At 49.1% G+C, this 17,245-nt stretch overlaps 1 protein-coding gene across 5 annotated transcripts in view; it reads left to right on the forward strand.

Annotated features, from left to right (window-relative positions):
• BCL2L1 (BCL2 like 1) overlaps nt 1-9,462 on the forward strand; it is a 47,561-nt gene extending 38,099 nt beyond the window's left edge. For all 5 annotated transcript variants that reach the window (XM_057702718.1, XM_057702716.1, XM_057702719.1 and 2 more), the window contains exon 3: nt 7,842-9,462. In XM_057702718.1, the coding sequence (XP_057558701.1) occupies nt 7,842-7,979 (138 nt within the window). In that variant the 3' untranslated portion in view covers nt 7,980-9,462. The remainder of the gene's footprint in view (nt 1-7,841) is intronic.
• The last annotated feature ends 7,783 nt before the right edge of the window (nt 9,463-17,245 follow it).

A 17,245-nucleotide genomic window follows, 5' to 3' on the forward strand; every position in this document is an offset into this window, starting at 1 on the left:
TTTGTGTGCATGGTGTGAGAGAATCATCCAGTTTGATTCTTTTGCATGTAGTTGTCCAATTTTTCCAGTGGCATTAGTTGCAAAGGCTGTCTTTTCCCTGTTGTATCTTCTTGCCTCCTTTGTCGTAGGTTAATTGCCCATATAAGTGTGGGTTCATTCTGGTCTCTCTGTTCTGTTCCATTGATCTATGTGTCTGTTTTTTTGTGCTGTACGATACTGTTTTGATTACTGTAGCTTTTTTGTATAGTTGGAAGTCAGGAAGCATGATAGCTCCAGCTTTGTTCTTCTTTCTCAAGATTGTTTTGGTCATTGGGGGTCTTTTGTGTTTCCATACAAATTTTATAATTATTTGTTTTAGTTCTGTGAAAATGCCATTAATATTTTGATAGAGATTGCACTGAATCTGTAGATTTGCACTCCACCTTTCTCAACCTCATCTGGGAAGTGAGGATGTTAGGGGTGAGCTTGAGCACCACGTGGAAGGTGGGATGGGTATCTTGTAAGGTCACTTTTCAGTCTCTGACTGTTTCAAGGATGAGCTTTGGTCCTCCTCATCGTGGGAGAAGAATGAAAGGCTGGGGCCATCTACTCATGAAAGAATAGGGAGTTAGTTACGAAGGATGAGATGAGAGAGGGTTGAGATGAGGGGAGTTCTCAGACTTCCAGGGAATTAATGTATATGAGCAGGTAGCAGCTGCCCGGGAGCTATTAAGCATTTGGGCTCTGGAGCCAGACTGCCTGGATTCAAATCCCTACTTTGCCGTTTATGAACTGTATGGCCTTGAGAGGTCACTTGACCTCTCTATGCCTGTTTCCTCATCTGTAACGTGGAAAGTAATAATAGTACTTACTTCATGGGGTTATTATGAGGATTAAGTGAATTTGCATATACGACAAAGCTCTTAGCACCATGCCTGGTGCGTGGTAAGTGCTCGGTAAATATTAGCCATCATTCCCTGGGAGGGAGGTCGAAAGCCCCTAAATGAGCATCTGTGACCCCAGTAAATGCTTTTCTGCATTATCTCTCTCTGCCTCCAAGACTAAGCACCCCACTGCTGAGCTGAGGAGGTGGAGAGCCGACGCGCACGCTGCTGGGCTCGATAGCTTTCTCAATTCCCCAGCGGAGGTGTTATCTCCTCCCGGCACAACCACTTCCTTTTCTGAGAAATGAGCACATCTGTTAGGCTTAGCTTCTTAGAACTAGTGTTGGGGGAGGAGGCGGGGGAGGAGAGGCTGGCAGCTGAAAGGGGCAGACTAAGAGAAAGATCAACGAGAAGTTGCTGTGAGGATGCCTCCAAATAGTCCCTACAGCCCGGATGGCTTGGGCCACCCATGCCGCACTCTTCAGCCAGTAACACCAAGGTCACTTTGCTTTACCAAGTGCTTTCACCCCCTGGTCTCACCATCACTGCCTTGTGAGGTCAAAGCAGGAGAAACTGAGGCTCAGAAGTAGAGCGGCCTGTTGTGCCACCTGCAGCTGGGCTGGCTAGACTGAGGTGTCGGCCCAACACAGTCTGGTCACCCCTCTTTTTGCCCCTGCCCCACTGAGTTGCCCACATCCAAGCCTGTGTTCCGCAGGGTAGAGGAGAGAGGCTGGGTTCCTCTCACATTGCTGAGGCCAACAGCTCCCCCGGGAAAGCCAAGGGAAGTGGATTCCAACCACAAACCTCATTTCTTCCGAGCCTCCGCCTGCTGCTCTCTGTCAAGAGAGTGATAAGGCCTCTTCGTTTGCCCCACCACCCACCTTCCTGACATCTCCTTGGGATCTCCCAGCAAGGCCTCATTTGTCTACTCAGCTGGCATTTATCAGTCTCTCCCTCAGGGAAACTGAGGCCAGGAGCAGAAAGTGACTCACAGCCTGTCGATGGAGGGTTGTGATGAGGCCAGGTAAGGTACAGTCTTGATGTCCCTGGCACTTTCCCTGGGCTGCTAGGAGCCCCTTCCTCTTCTCCACCTACCTCTTTCCTGAAATAACCAAGCAGGAAGGAAGCAGTGGGCCTGGGCCTTCCAGAGCCACCCCAGAGGAAGGAAGGGCCCATCTGGCAGAGGTGCTTGTTCTCCACTGAAGCCAGGACGGAAGGGTTTCACTTTCTCTCCTGGCCTTCGTCACATCCTTTTCCTGTGGCACCCAGTTCCCCTCAGCTGGCGGGGGCCAGAACTCATTCATTCAGCTGGTGGCCTCAGGCCACCTTCCTCCTGCAGGGACTCGGGGCTCTAGGCCTGGCCCAGAATATGAACTGGCTTCTCCACTTATCCATTTGGGACAGGTCTCAGTACCTCTAAGCCTCGGCTTACTTGGGCTTAGAGTGAGGACTTCCTTCAGTAACAGAATTGCATGCCCCTGGCCCATGATGGGGCCTTGAGAAGAACTGTCCTTTTGAAACTGAGCAAAGTGCTATGCAGAGGTTGGGAGCAAAGGCACTGGAGCCAGATTGTTGGTGCAGGTAACCCAGCCATGTCACCAGGTCACTGTGTGACCTTGGGCAAATCACACATCATCTGTGGGCCTCGGGTCCGTCAGCTGTATGATGGGTTAACAGTAGTACCCACCGGCTGGCAGAGCATGAAGACAGTTAACTAATCCACAGAAAGGGCCAAGAAGCGTGTCTTGCAAGGTAAGTGCTTGGGAAACGTCGGTCACTGCTGCTGCCACTGAGGAGGCTAGTTCTCTGTGGATGGAGACAGCAGGGACCCAAGATGGCAGGATTGGACGTCAGAATGAGCAAGAGGCCAGAACTCAGACAAATCCCAGTTCTACCACTTCCTAGATAGAGGTTGTGGGGAAACACTGAAGCCTCTGTCTTCACATCTGTAGAGTGAGGATCCAACAAATGTTCTGAGGACTGACTGAAAGCAGTCATTCGTTTGTTCATCTCAAGTAGATTGATTTAGAACGGCACCTGCTATGTTCCAGGTACAGCACCAGGTTCTTGAGGTACAAGTGACAAAAACTACATACAGTCTAGTGGGGGAGACAGGACAAAAAACAATCACTCCAGTGAATGTGATTGTGCATGTGACCAGGAAATATGGCCTCTTCGGAGTAAAGTGCTTTAGCTCAGTGCTTGGCACAGGTAAAACATTCAGCTGTGTGACAGAGGTCAGCTGCCATAATAATAGATACGTTATTGTTATTTAAAAAGTGAGGATACTATGGGCTGGAGAAGCAAAGTAACCTACTCAAAGTCATTCTGCTAGGAAGAAGCGTGGAGGCGTGGGAGGTGAGAGAGGAGAAGGGTGGGGAGTGGAGGACTGACTGGATTCAAGCAGGAACTCCGCTCCAGCCCCTGGCAGGGCGGGTGGTCCATTGGCTCTTGGGCCGTGGCCCGAGGGACATTGCTGTGCCAGCCTTTTTCCTGACTTCTCCAGGGTTGCAGGTGGCCGCAGGGTAACCTGAATTGTGCAGTTGGCGGTCTCTGGGCAGAGATCTAGCTGAAGCCAGTCTGTGCCTGTCTGGATGGGCCCCTGGCTTTAGCCATGGGTCAGCCTTGGTCCCTGCCTGCACTGAGCCCCCAGACTGATAGGTGAGACCGACTTACAGAGGGCCTTAACCGAGGGACCCCCTCCTTCCCGCCTCAGGGCCTTTGCACTTGTTGCTTCTGCTGGAACATGCTCTTTTTCACTCAAGATTTTTAATCCTCTCTTGGCCACTGCCACCTAGTCATTCAGGTCTCAGTTTAAACCTCGCTTGCCCAGAGAGGCCTTTCCTGACCCCTCCACCTCCATCCGTCCCCTGACATTCTTTATCACCTGCCCAGGACGCACTGTCTTCAAAACCACATCATAACTGAAATTGTCTTGCTTCTTATTTTCCTTGCTTCCCACTAGGACAGTGTTTCTCAACCTTTTTTTCTCTTCACCACTCCCCACTAAGGAGTCTTTTTAGACATGTTTGTCTTAATTGCCCTGCCATGCCCTTGAATACCACAGCTGTACTGTGTATCTCTTTCTGTGCTGTGCCGCACCCCCAGCCCCAGGCAGAATACGTGGACTAGAATAGAAGCTCTGTGAAAGCAGGGACCTTATGTCTTGTTCCCTGCTGTGTCTCCAGTGCTGGACCCAGAGCATGGTAGGCATTCAGTAGTTATTGTGTGAATGAAGGTCCAAAAACTCTGAGAGCACAAAGGTGACATTCCTTCTGGAGTTGTAGGGGGGATAAGTAGGGAAGTCTTCTTGGAAGGCAGGACTCCGAAGTGGAGTCATGTAAGCTGAGTAGGGTTGGCTGACTGAGGAAGGGAGATGTGGGAAGGGTGACCAGTTAGAGGACACAGTGCTGGCAAAGGCACAGGGGCATGAAGCACTCCAGAGGGTGGGGCTAGGGCCATTCCACACGTGTGGGCAGGACTGTGGGAGGCAGGACCTTGAAAGTGGTCCCAGCCTTAGCGTCTCCTGGTGACCCTGATTCTTCTCTCACCACTCTGAAGGGCCCCGATGCTAGATGGTAGCCCAAGCACTACCACAAACTGGCTGTTTGAAACTGTAGAGTAAGTGAGTGGGTCGACCTTGTCGACTTGGGGGTCTGCCGGCCTAGGAGCCCATGGTTCTTCTGTGGAGGTCATTAGCCGCTGCCTGTCCCCGGCGGTCCTGAAAACTCCCATTTGGGTCCTATGGTAGCAGTCACAGCGACAGAGAGAAGCTTGCCCCACTTTGCCCTAGCCCACACTGAGGATGCCGATAGTCTCTCAGGCCTGGGTCTCCTGAATGCCTCTGTGACGTCAGAGACCGCCCTACCGCCCACCCTTACATCTGACCCCCTGTCCACCGTGCCAGCTCTGGCTCAACCCAGTGGGAGCACTGAGCAGCAGTGGGGGCTTATCTCTGCTTTTTCAGACCAGGGCAGCTCCGCAATCCTGTTTATTTATCCAGAGCAGCCGCCTGCTGAGAAAATGGCTGTGTTTGTTTCCAAGTGTGTCGTGTGAACCGTGGGCTAAATATACCCACACCACTGCCTCCCCAGCACCCGCCCTGGAACAGCACGCCCCGTCTCGCTCTTGCTCTCTCTGCAAAAGCAATCTCCAGAATCCGCTCCCCCCTCCCTTGGAGAAGAAGCTTCTGAAATGGAGATGAAGGTTGTCCAACCCGGAATGCATGGGTGGGGGCTGGGCAGATTGGAGTCTTGTCTCTGTGGCACTAACCGGAGCATGTTCCCTCCACCCTAGAATGACTGTTCCTGGACAGGGAGTGCTTTGTGCCCTTGCAGGGACAGGGCCTGTTTACTCCAGCTCAGCCCCAGAGCTGAAAATTTCCTGTGGCTGCCAGCCCTCTGCTTCAGGAAAGTTCCCATCAAAGGAGCCAGGCCTCTCCCACTTTGGCTGCAACCCAATGTCCCTGGTTTCTTGTGGGAGATTTGAGCCCTTGGGATAACCAGAGCCTTCTGGCCATGGCCTCCCTCTCCCGTGCTCCCCACAGCCCAGGACTCTCCCTCATCACAGATCAATCTTTTGTGACTTCACCTGGGCCTACTTCACTTGGGAGCAGAAAAATTTAAATTTCTGTAAGAACCTTCTGGTCTGCCAACACCCATTGAGGCTAACCAGGATGAAGGCCAAAGAGTGGGGCTGCTAGCTGCTGCCACTGCCCTTCTCTTCCCAGACCCAAGATTCTGCCTCCACCGCAGCCCCACACCTAGGGAAGTGTCCTGCTGTACAGGCACTCGGGTGGGGGTGAGGCAGTCCTGGGTTTTCATCCTGGCTCTGCCACCTATTAGCAGGGTGACCCCAGGCAAAGTCTTTCCGACTGTAAACATCAGTTGTTTTATCTGTGAAATGGGGCTCAGATCGCTACATCTGGGGATTCTGATGAAGGTGAAGTGGGATGACAAAGTCTGGCACTTAGAGGACATGTAAGGCCTTTGTTCTACCCAAGTATTTATTGAGCACCAGCTATGTGCCAGACACTGTTCTGGGTGTTGGGTATATAGAAACAAGACAGGCTCTCTGCCTCATCAAACAGGAGGCAAATCAAAACAAAAACCAAGGGTAGGCTCTGCTTCTGAAAAGTGCTGAGAAGAAAAATAAAGCAAGGTAAGGGGATAGGCAGAGAGAGATCAGGATGGGGGTACCATTTTAGACAAGGTGGCCAGGGAAGGCATCTCTGAGGAAATCACATTTGAGCCGAGTTAGGAGTGAAATGGGGGAGCCTGGGGTCAAGTGCTCCAGGCAGCAAGGGCAGCAGGTTCCGAGCTCAGCAGATGTTCTAGAAACAGCAGGGAGTCCAGCTAGAGTGGAATGTGTAGTGGGGAGGGGCCGGGTCCTACTGGACCTCTCTGGCCGTGGTGAGGACTTGATTCCATGTGTGATGGGGAGCTTTGGAGAGCTTGAGATCATGGAATGATATGGTCTGAATGGTGGGGTTTCCTCCACCTGCCTGCCTTCCCCTCCCAGTGCCTTTTCCCCAGTAGATGGTGAGCTTTCTGGAAGGGCTCTGATTCATGCATCACTCCCTAATGGCTTAATAAGTGTTGTGGATTCTTTGTGTCAAGTTGGCAGCTCAGTGTGCATGGCCCTCTGCTAGGTACCAGGGACATGAACAGACATGATGCTGGCTTTCTAAATGCAAAGGAAAGCTGTTGGTGTGCCATGTTCTGAGCTACGTTTTAAAAAATCTTAGCCTGGAGTAAGGGGGTGTCATCAAAACTAGAAGTGGGGCCCGGCAGATATCACAGTGAGCAAACTGGCCGGGTGGGACCGGGGGCCAACCAGAAATGTGAAGCGCTGTCTGAGGAGCCGCCAGGTGGCTCAGAGGTGTGGGCCCACGGTGTGATTTCTTGGTGGAGAGGCAAGAACATGGTCTCTGGAACCAGCCAGTGATCTGTTCCCTACCTAGGCACACAAAGCACACTGATTCTAGGTGTCAGACACCTGGTTTGGATTCTGGTTCCACCACAGAGCTGGGGGACCTGATCAAGTCCCTTGGTGCTCAGAGGCTGGGCTTCCTGGTCTGTCAGTGGGGAGAGAGAGCATTGTTGAGATTAAAGGACAAATAGGGTGCGAAGCACACTCATTAAAGGGTGCTCCAACTCCCCTCTCCCTGCCCCACAGGCTAACTCCACCCCAGACTGGGCCATTTAACCCACCGCCCCTCCTTCCCTGTATCCCATGCTTCCCTCCTGACTAGCTTCAGGGCAGAGGGCTGTTGCTCACCTCCTCCTGGGCCCAGGGTCATGCCTCCCGGGGTGGGGGACAGGGCCTCATAGACCCCATCCCAGTCCTGCATCGTCGTTACCCTCACTACTCTGCGCTGCTCTGCCGCCATCACCTGCCCTGGTCAGAGACTCCCTCCAGATCTGCTCCGCCCCTGAATCACTCTGGGAAGTTAGCCCTGGCCCTCTTCTCTGCCTTCCTCCTTCCCTCCTACTGTTGCGGCGGTGGAAAGGCTGAGGCTCGGTGGTTCTGCACTACCCTGGGGCTCAACTCCAGGCTCCTCCAAGGCTTCCAGACCACGTGGGCCCTAGCCCGCGCTCAGGCCTGCACACGCACTTCTCCCTCTCCCCTCCTCTCCTGCGCCCTGCTTCAGCCCCCGACCTCCCGTCAGTTCCCTGCCCCTGCCCATCTCTTTCCCACTTCAGGTTCTGAAGTACCACTTCCTAGCTGTCTGACCTGGGACGAAACTCTTTCCCCACTTTGCACCTGTTTTCTCAGCGATAAAATGGGTCGGTTATCCCCAACTGAGGGTCAGGAAGAAGGGCAGCCTTCACCGTTTATCTGGCCCAGTGTGAGCATGGATGCCTGCAGTTTTTCAGCTCACCAAGGCCATCGCATGCAGACAGTCCCCCTTTGTTCCAGCCACATTACTGTTTGAGGACTCAAACAGCTTGTTCCCTTCTCTTCTGTCTCCTGCAGGACACTTTTGTGGAACTCTACGGGAACAATGCAGCAGCCGAGAGCCGGAAGGGCCAGGAGCGCTTCAACCGCTGGTTCCTGACGGGCATGACTGTGGCTGGTGTGGTTCTGCTGGGCTCGCTCTTCAGTCGGAAATGACCAGACACTGACTACCCACTCACCCGCCCACCCCCCATCCTACCCCCACCACATGCCTCCGTCCAGCCACCATTGCCACCAGGAGAACCACTCCATGCAGCCCACGGCCACCCATACATCACAGGGTTGGGCCTAGACCTGGTCCTCCGCGATTAGTTTTCTAGAATTTACCATGCTTCTGTGAGAGCCGCCTTCCCCAACACCTCAGTTCTCCTGGCCTCAGAACCCACGAAATTTCCCCAGGATCTGCCCCGTGGAAGCTGATAGGTTGGGGGGCTTGTGACTGGGGGCTGGAGTGCCCTGCCTGATGGGTGGAACCCCCTCCCCCTTAGCCTCCCTGAGGGTGCTTTCCTGCCAGGGAGCTGGGAAGTTTTCTGATCCTTTTTCCCCAGAAAGAAAGACTAGATTGCCTTCATTTTGATGTTTGTGGCCTAAGACTTGATCATTTTCCTGTCTCCCCCTCCTCCTGGACCTGGGATCCCCTTCCATTCATCCCCACCCTCCAAGAGCCACTTAGGGCTACTTCTGACTAATTAGGGACTCAGGCTGCTTGAGATAAAGAAACAAGGACCAGGCCCCTCTCCCCACCTCTAGCCTGGCCCCCAATCCCAGTGTCCTCTCGAGGCCTCTGGCTAGAGGCCAGCACCACCCCGGATGGAGGGGGCCATAGGTGCTGCAGGAAGCCCGCCATGCCAAAGCTCGGGTGGCCCTTGCAGTTTGGCACCACCTCAGTTCCCTTCCCCTTCCCTGGCTCCGATGACCATGACTGAGGGACCAACTGGGCCCAAGATAGGTGCCCCAGAGCTGTTTATGGCCTCAGCTGCCTCGCAAGATCAGCCTGTGGCATATTTGCCGTGGGCTGCTACCCATGGGGTTCAGGGGCCTCGGCTCAGAGGTGGTGGGGAGCTACAGGGAGCAGCTGTGGGAGCCTAGGGTTTTCCCTACCTGGGGCAGGAAGGAGAGCCTTGTGCATGAGGTGGAGGTAGGGCTGGCTGGAGGAGCCAGTCCTGCCTGGCCTGAACGATTTGTGCCCCACCCCCATTCAGCGTGGGCAGCTGGGCTGCCAAGGTCAGGGTGGCCTGGCCAGGAGCTCTTCAGGCCTCCCTCTCTCCTCTGCTCCACCCATGGCCTGTCTCATCCCTGGGGGTCCTGGCCTAGCCCTGGCCACCCTGGGCTCTCTGCTGTACATATTCGAAACTAGTTTTTATTCCTTGTGAAGATGATATACTATTTTTGTTAAGCGTGTCTGTATTTATGTGTGAGGAGCTGCTGGCTTGCTGTGCGTGTGCACGTGGAGAGCTGGTGCCCGGAGATTGAACGGCCTGATGCTCCCTCCCCTGCCCTGGTCCGGGGAAGCCAGTCGGGGGTCCTGGCTCCTGAGGGGCAACTGTCCCTCTCCCAACCCCCACCCCACACTTTTCCCAGCTCTTTGAAATAGTCTGTGTGAAAGTGAAAGTGCAGTTCAGTAATAAACTGTGTTGATTCAGTGAACAAAGGGTCTGGGCTCTTGTGTGCTCCGGGACAGGGAAAGGAGGGGATGCTTGGCTGGCAGAGGGGCTGCAGGAGAGCTGGGTACTGGTGCTGGCTCTGCTCTCTTCAGGGGAGGACCTTGGACAAGTCCCTCCCTCCCTCTGGGCCTGAATTTCTCCACTTGTACACTGGGTTTTTATTGAGCACCTGCTGTGTGCTGGGCACTGGGCTGTGTGTGAACAGGACAGACAGTCCCTGCCCTCAGGAGCTGACATTCTAGTGGGAGAAACAGTCAAATGGCCACTTGTCAAGTGTTTACTGAGCCCTTCTCTGTGCAGGCACAGTGCTAGGCACTGGAGACCCTGCAAGGAACAAAGCCCTTGCCTTTATGGAGCTTCCGTTCTGGTCAGGGAGACAGCCAGACAAGTATAAGGATGGCTCTGGCAGTTGCTGGGCAAAGGTGGAAGCAGGATGACCCTGAGAAAGCATGGCAAGACATGAAGGACCTAATGGGGAAGGAGGTAAGAAGGGGTCAGACTTGGGATAATATTTTAAGGGTGATCCCACAAAATCAGCTCCTGGATTGGAGAGAGCTCTAGAAAGAAAGGAACCAAGGGTGATTCAAGGTTTTTAAATAGTGATACCATTATAATCACAAAATGAAGCACACATCTGAGGCCAGCACAACCCAAGAGGCTCATAGTGAGTGCTCTAACAGCATTTAATACGGAATCTGAGCTTGTCTGGGAATCAGGGTGGGCTCCCTGGAGGAAGTGATATGAGAGCCAGGGCCTGAAGAGCTGCTACCAGTTATCCAAGAGAAGCAGGGAGGCAAGAAGAGTGGTCCTGGTGGAAAAGAAGCAAGTGCACAGGATAAGCAAGAGTTTTTTTCAGCCTGAAGGAAAATTAGTGTGTCTGGGGCTCCTGGGTCGATATGATGCCAGACAGGTGGGATGAGGGGGTCTGATCTTGGTCCTGAGGGCAGTGAGAGCCAGACGAAGGTGGTCAGGGAGCGATACACCGCTTAGAGCCCCCAAAGCGCCCTCTGGCTGCCATGTGAAGAAGGTTCTGAAGGGGGAGCGGAGTAGAGAAGCCATGGCTTGGTTAACGCTCCAGCTCTGACGATGGGCCGGCCAGGCAGGTGTGTATCCTGGGTTGCCATTCCTAGTCTTTGGGCAAGTTACCTCACCTCTATGTGTCCTGGCTTTCCCGTCTATGAAATGGATAAGGTAGCCGTACCCATCTCAAACGATTGTGGTCAAAATTGAGTAAGATAACCCAACAAAGCTTGGGGGGACTGGATGTTGAGGGGGGAGGCAGCGATGACCCCGCCATCAAACGGACCCCCAAGAGGAAGAAGGATGTGCTCCTCACGGAGCTCCACGTGGCTGTGGCCAGAGGTCGGGGAAGGGTCTGGGAAAGGGAGCAGGACTCCAGAGGCGGGCGCTCCAGCCTGGGGGCGGGCCTGGAGGCGGGACCTGCCTCTGGCGCTCCGCCCCTCCCGCTTTCAAGAGCGAGCTTGACTGCCCCCTAGTGGCCGGAGGTTGCCACCTGAAAGCCACACCCACCCCAGATATCCTTGCGCGGTGCCCACTACCTCTGTCTTCTGCCTAGCCAGCTTTCTGCCGCAACCTGCATCGTCTGCCCTGCTCGCCAGAAGGACATCTACACTTCCACCTCTTGGGTGCCGGATTCAGAGCTTGCCATGGCTCTCTCGGGGCTCAGGGTCACCATTATCCAAAGCCTCCAAGCTCCCACCACCTCTGGGTTCACGATGCGTCCCTGGCCCTAGCCACTCCAGTCCCTAGCCACTCCAGTCCCCTCTCCAGATTCTTGAGTGCATGTGTCTTTTTGAATTATGGTTTTCTCTGGGTATATGCCCAGCAGTACGATTGCACCTCTCCAGATTCTTGAGATCCTTCCAGAACGTCTTTTCACATAATACATAAATATAAATATATTATGATCCTTTTTTAACACGAATGGTAACATATTAAACACACTGTGCCTTGCTTTTTCCACCTAAATAGTGTATCTTATAGAAATTTCCGTGTTCATACACAAATTACTGTTATACAGCTTCAACAGTTAACTCATGGCAGATTCATTCTTTTTTCTAGCCATGTAATATTCCACATTTTGTTTTAACCAGATCTTGAACTCAGTGATTCCAACCTTAAATATGCCGTGACACACACATAAAATATTGGAATTGCACACCGAGGAAAATCTGGAAGTGGTTTTGGACTGTCTATATGGGTTCTGGGGAAAAATTCATTCCATCTCTATATGTTCTTATGATGAGAGAAATGAAATACAACTTATTTGTTGGATATGAAGAATTAACTTTGATTAAAATATCTAAATACATTATTTAAAAATTATTCTTTAAGAAACTTGATCTTGTTCCTGTGAACCCCACTTTTTTATGTGAGGTTTATTATTGGAATGGTTTACACAGTTCCTGATCAAGGCTTATTAATGATGATCTCTTCAAAGTCTTGGTAGTCAACATTGACAAGACTTTGTAACCTCAAGTAGGTGATAAAAGAAAATGTTAAACCATTCCAGAACTTACAACTGAAATTATTTTTTAATGTTTTAATAGTTCTTCCCTTTCCTTAATTGACAAATATAATGTTGTAATCAAGTGGATTTAAAATCCAAATGAGCCTTTTCATTTTGGGTATTTTAAAGTAATTCTGAGTTCCAGAGCACAGGAAATGACCTAGAGCTTTCAAACTCTTTTTTTTTTTTTTTTTTGGAGAAAATTATATAACTTATTAAAACTGGGCAAGGCTGTATATCACAAAGGAAGAGAGGGAAGGAAGGAAGGCAGACAGGAAGGCAAAGAAGGAAAGGAAAGTGAATTCTAGGCCAATTTACTTATGAACATGCAAGCCAAAGTTCTAAGTATAATATTAACAAATGGAATCTAACAACATATAAAAATAATGCATCATGACCTATTAGGGTAAACAAGATTCCGGGTAAACAAGATTCCAGGTAAATAAGATTGACTCAATATAGGAAATCTTCCCATGTAATTCATTGTACTGAAACATTAACAAAGAAAATCCTTATGGTATTTCAGTAGATATTAAAATAGTACTTTGTAAAATTCAACGTCTATTTATGATTTTTTAAAAAATCGTTTAGCAAGCCAAATGTTTAAACTTAGGTTTCGCTTTTTTATACCCTTCTGAATTCCATAAAAGTTTAAGATAATGACTGTGTGCATTGCTTGGGCAATTTTTAAAATTAACAAGTCTGGGACTTCCCTCGTGGCACAGTGGTTAAGAATCCACCTCCAATGCAGGGGACACGGGTTCGATCCCTGCCCGGGGAAGGTATCACATGCCTCGGAGCAACTAAGCCCATATACCACAACTACTGAGCCTGCGCTCTAGAGCCTGCGAGCCACAACTACTGAACCCACGTGCCATACCTACTGCAGCCTGTGCGCCTAGAGTCCATGCTCCATAACAAGAAGCCACCACAATGAGAAGCCTGTGCACCACAGCAAAGAGTAGCCCCTGCTCTCTGCAACTAGGGAATGCCTTCATGCAGCAACGAAGACCCAACACAGTCAATACATTTAAAAAAATAAAAAATAAAAAAATTAAGGTCTTTCAGAAAAATTAGCAACTTATATCATGATCAGATACATTACATAATATCCAGCTTTCCATTTTTCTATCTCCACCATCACAGACTTTGTCATGAGGCAAAAAAAAAAACCAAGAACTTTTTCTTAATATATAGAAAATAATAGAAACGAATGTATATGATCCCTACAAATTTATGTCTTCTTTGATTTTTAATAAAAGTCCATGCACTAATGTCAGAATTCAGGGCATATGGAGTATTAATTCCCTCCTAAATTATTTAAACCATCCCATTTCAGTACGTTCACACATGAATAATTAGCTTGAATAATTTCATGATAAAGAGCCTTGTGAATTCTTATGAATTTAAATGGTCTTACTACAGAGTTTTAACGAGTCAGTCTTAAAGTTTGAGGGAGTCAATCTTAACACACTAACTTACCAAGAATATGGACATAAAGTAAAAAAACGGTCTTCTAAGAATAAAATTTTAAAGTATATAACACAATGTACTGGCCTAGCCTGCTACATTTGCCTTACACATTTTGCATGGTTTGTAAATTTGTTGCTGAGTGGGAAATGACCAGTGCCCACATCACTTTGGCTTAAATTGCACTGGTGTGAAAAATACTACCCCCAAACCCCACCCTCTACACCCCACCAAGCAAAACAAAACAAAACAAAACAAAACAACTGTACCCTGTCCAATTGCATTGTAAAAATAATAACAATAAACAAAAATAATGATAAGGCCCTTATTTGCAAACCATTTATGTGGTGGAACATCTCCCAGCAGCTAGTTGGCCATCCTTTCAGGGACATCATTCTCTCCCAGGCTTCGTGCCAAGCTCCCTGGGCACCTGGAAAGCAAACTCCTCCAGGGGCTCCATGACTTTGTGGAAGGTCCTTGTGGAGGGTTGTGTGGCCCTCCCAGATGGGTGGCCATGTGCTGTGCAGGTGATCACTGCAGTTAGATGCCCAGGAAGAAGGAACCCAAATTTGGACATGCTCACCTCATCCTGGTGGAACAGTGGGTGCTGGAGGAGAGACAGGCTGTGTAGTTGTTAGTAGCAGGACTGTAAAACCAGACTGCAAAGGCTAGCTGGGTGTCCTGGGACAAGTGACTTAAGCTCTCTGTGCCTGGGTTTCTTCACCTGTAAAATAGGAATGATAATTATAACTACCTGATGGGTGGTTATGCAGATTTAATGCTAATTTTATGCTTGTAAAGTACTTGAGAAGGGTTTCTGACACCATAAATATTATATAAACTTCATCAGGCTATGTTGTCAGACCTCCCACCCCTCACTACCAGTGCCCTAGGGACCCCTGAGGGGACTAGTCTTGGGGCTAAGCTCTAACCTTATTATGGATGTCCCCCAAACGCAAAGACTATAACAAGGATTCAGGTATAAATAGTTTAAATGGTGATCCCAGGGCAGTGGGGACAGTGAGTCAGGGAAGGACAGGAAATTAACAGAGGATGCAATGATGAGTAACCTGCCACCTCAGGCAATGGGGCTCCTTCCCAGGGGATCCATTGAAAGACCCATGAAACATTATAGGGGCAAGAACACATGGTATTAATATACTAACTCCCATCCTTTTTCAGCGGAGGGCTGCTCCTACGTCATTTCTCCTCAGTATTTGGCACTTCCTACCTGCCAAGCATAAACCTATGGTCAAGGAGACACAGGCACCTGTTTCTTGAGTGAGAACTGTCCACAAATGCTGCACCTGACTTTCAACGGTGATCTGAAGGCACATGGTGGGGGCACCATCACATCTACCACAACTTACGAAACTTAGTAGCACATCATTTGGGAAATTTTGCTTGAAAGAGGAAAAATTGGTAGTTCACCACTTTTGCTAACCCAAACAATACTGCAATAAACAACCTCACAGATCCATCATTTTGCATGTGTGTGTGTGTGTATCCACAGGATATTCACAGAAGTAGAATTGCTGGGCCATTTGTCATTTTGATGGAAACACAAAAAACCGGCATCCTGTGAAACTGCCTGTCTCCTGCACCCTTGTCAACATCCATGTTAACACTCTTTGATCTCTGACAATCTGGCTGATGAAAAAATAGTATCCCATACTTAAAATTTTCATTTTCAAACCTCTGATTGAGGTTGCCATCTTTTAATAACTTGAAAGCCATCTGTACCCCTAATAAGTTAATGAATCTACACAATGACCAATGAAGGCTGCAAGTGGTACACAAAGACACAGATGCATCATGTGCCTCCTGGCAAAAGAACACCCATGAAATACTCTTGCCAAAAAGTCAAATCTGAATCTGACCAAAGCCTCTAAATGTGACCACCATTGATGGAAAATACAGGGGACAGAGGGACACAATAAATGATACATGGGAATGCAATCAGTAAAATGCAGACTAGGGGAAACTCCTCAGGACAGATGACCCCCCCCACCCTGTACTTGGACTTCCAGGAAGATGGAGCAGATGAACTTTCCCCTATCTTTCCTGCTACGTAAAACTAAAATCCCTGGACATTGTATATGCAACAAGCATAAAGAAACTCTGAAAGGTAAAGAGAAGGCAGACTGTACCGGGACCTCAGAACCTGAGGAACAACACGATGGTGAGTTCCCTGGTTTTTCTCTCTGCCTCAGAGATCCCAGACTTGTGGCCAAAGAAGCTGGAGCGGGCTACCCAAAAAAGCCAATGGGTACAGAAAAGAAAAAACAGCCCCAACCAAAGCTGGCTGTCTCTATTCAAAGGATTAGGAAAGGAACATCCTAGCAAGACAGAAAAGTTTTAGACAATAACAGCTCTACTCCAGCCAAATACCACTAAAAAAACTATGAAAACTGTGGCCAGCCATATCAGCAAAGGCTGAGTGGGGAGTCTAGGCTTCCCTTTGATTCAAGGTGCCCTGACCCCTCCACACTGATGTGGGGTATTGTGAGATAAGGCCAAAGGAGCCAGGACTTTCATTTTTGCTGGCCAGTTAATGAGCCCACTCCTGCTGCCCCTTCTGCCCACAATGCCACTGGAGACCACCTTGGGAGCCTGGAATTCCACCCTTACCTGGCAATAATGAAAGTGGGTAAAGAGACATAAAGAAAGATAAGCTTTCTACACTTCACTCAAATGGGGAAAATGATAACATCAATAGACTGATGTTATGTGTATGTAATGTAATACCCACAGCAACCACTAAAAAAGCTGTACAGACATACTCAAAAACACTATAGATAAATTAAAATGGAATTCTAAAAAAAAAATCTTCAAATAACCCACAGGAAGGTAGAAAAAAGAAAACAGGGAAATGAATAACAAAGAGAACACACAGAAAAAAAATTAGGAGACTTCCCTGGTGGTGCAGTGGTTGAGAATCTGCTTGCCAATGCAGGGGACATGGGTTCAATCCCTGGTCTGGGAAGATCCCACATGCCTCGGAGCAACTAAGCCTGTGCACCACAAGTGCTGAGCCTGCTCTGTAGAGCCCTCAAGCCACAACTACTGGGCCCACGAGCCGCAACTACTGAAGTCCTCATGCCTAGAGCCCATGCTCTACAACAAGAGAAGCCACCGCACAGAGAAGCCCATGTGCTGCAACTAAGAGTAGCCCCTGCTCACTGCAACTAGAGAAAGCCCACACACAGCAACAAAGACCCAACACAGCCAAAAAAACAAAAAGAAAAACAAAACAAAACAAACAATTAGGAGATATGTCTTAAAGTATCAATAATTATATTAAGTGTAATGGTCCAATTATACCAATTAAAAGACAGATATTGGCAGAGTAAATTTACAAAACCAACTACATGCTGTCTATAACAAACCCTTTTAAAATATATAGACAGGTTGAAAGAAAAAGGATAAAAAAATTATATCATGCAATCAACAATCAAAGCACAGCAGCAAAACTGATGGAACTAAAAAGAGACAAATCACAATTAATGCCCTTCTCACATCAAGTGATAGAATAACTAGACAGGAAATGACCAACAATATAAAGAATTCAACAACACCATCAACCATCAGGATCCGATTGACATTTATAGAACACAACACATTCTTTCCAAGTGCCAGTTAAATATATACCAAGACAGACCATATTCTGGGCCATACAACAAACCTCGACAAGTTTAAAAGAATTGAAATCATACAAAGTGTGTTCTCTGACCACAGTGGAATCAAAGTAGAAATCA

The sequence above is a fragment of the Hippopotamus amphibius genome, chromosome 12 (genome assembly GCF_030028045.1).
Source record: "Hippopotamus amphibius kiboko isolate mHipAmp2 chromosome 12, mHipAmp2.hap2, whole genome shotgun sequence".
Lineage (NCBI taxonomy): Eukaryota > Metazoa > Chordata > Mammalia > Artiodactyla > Hippopotamidae > Hippopotamus > Hippopotamus amphibius.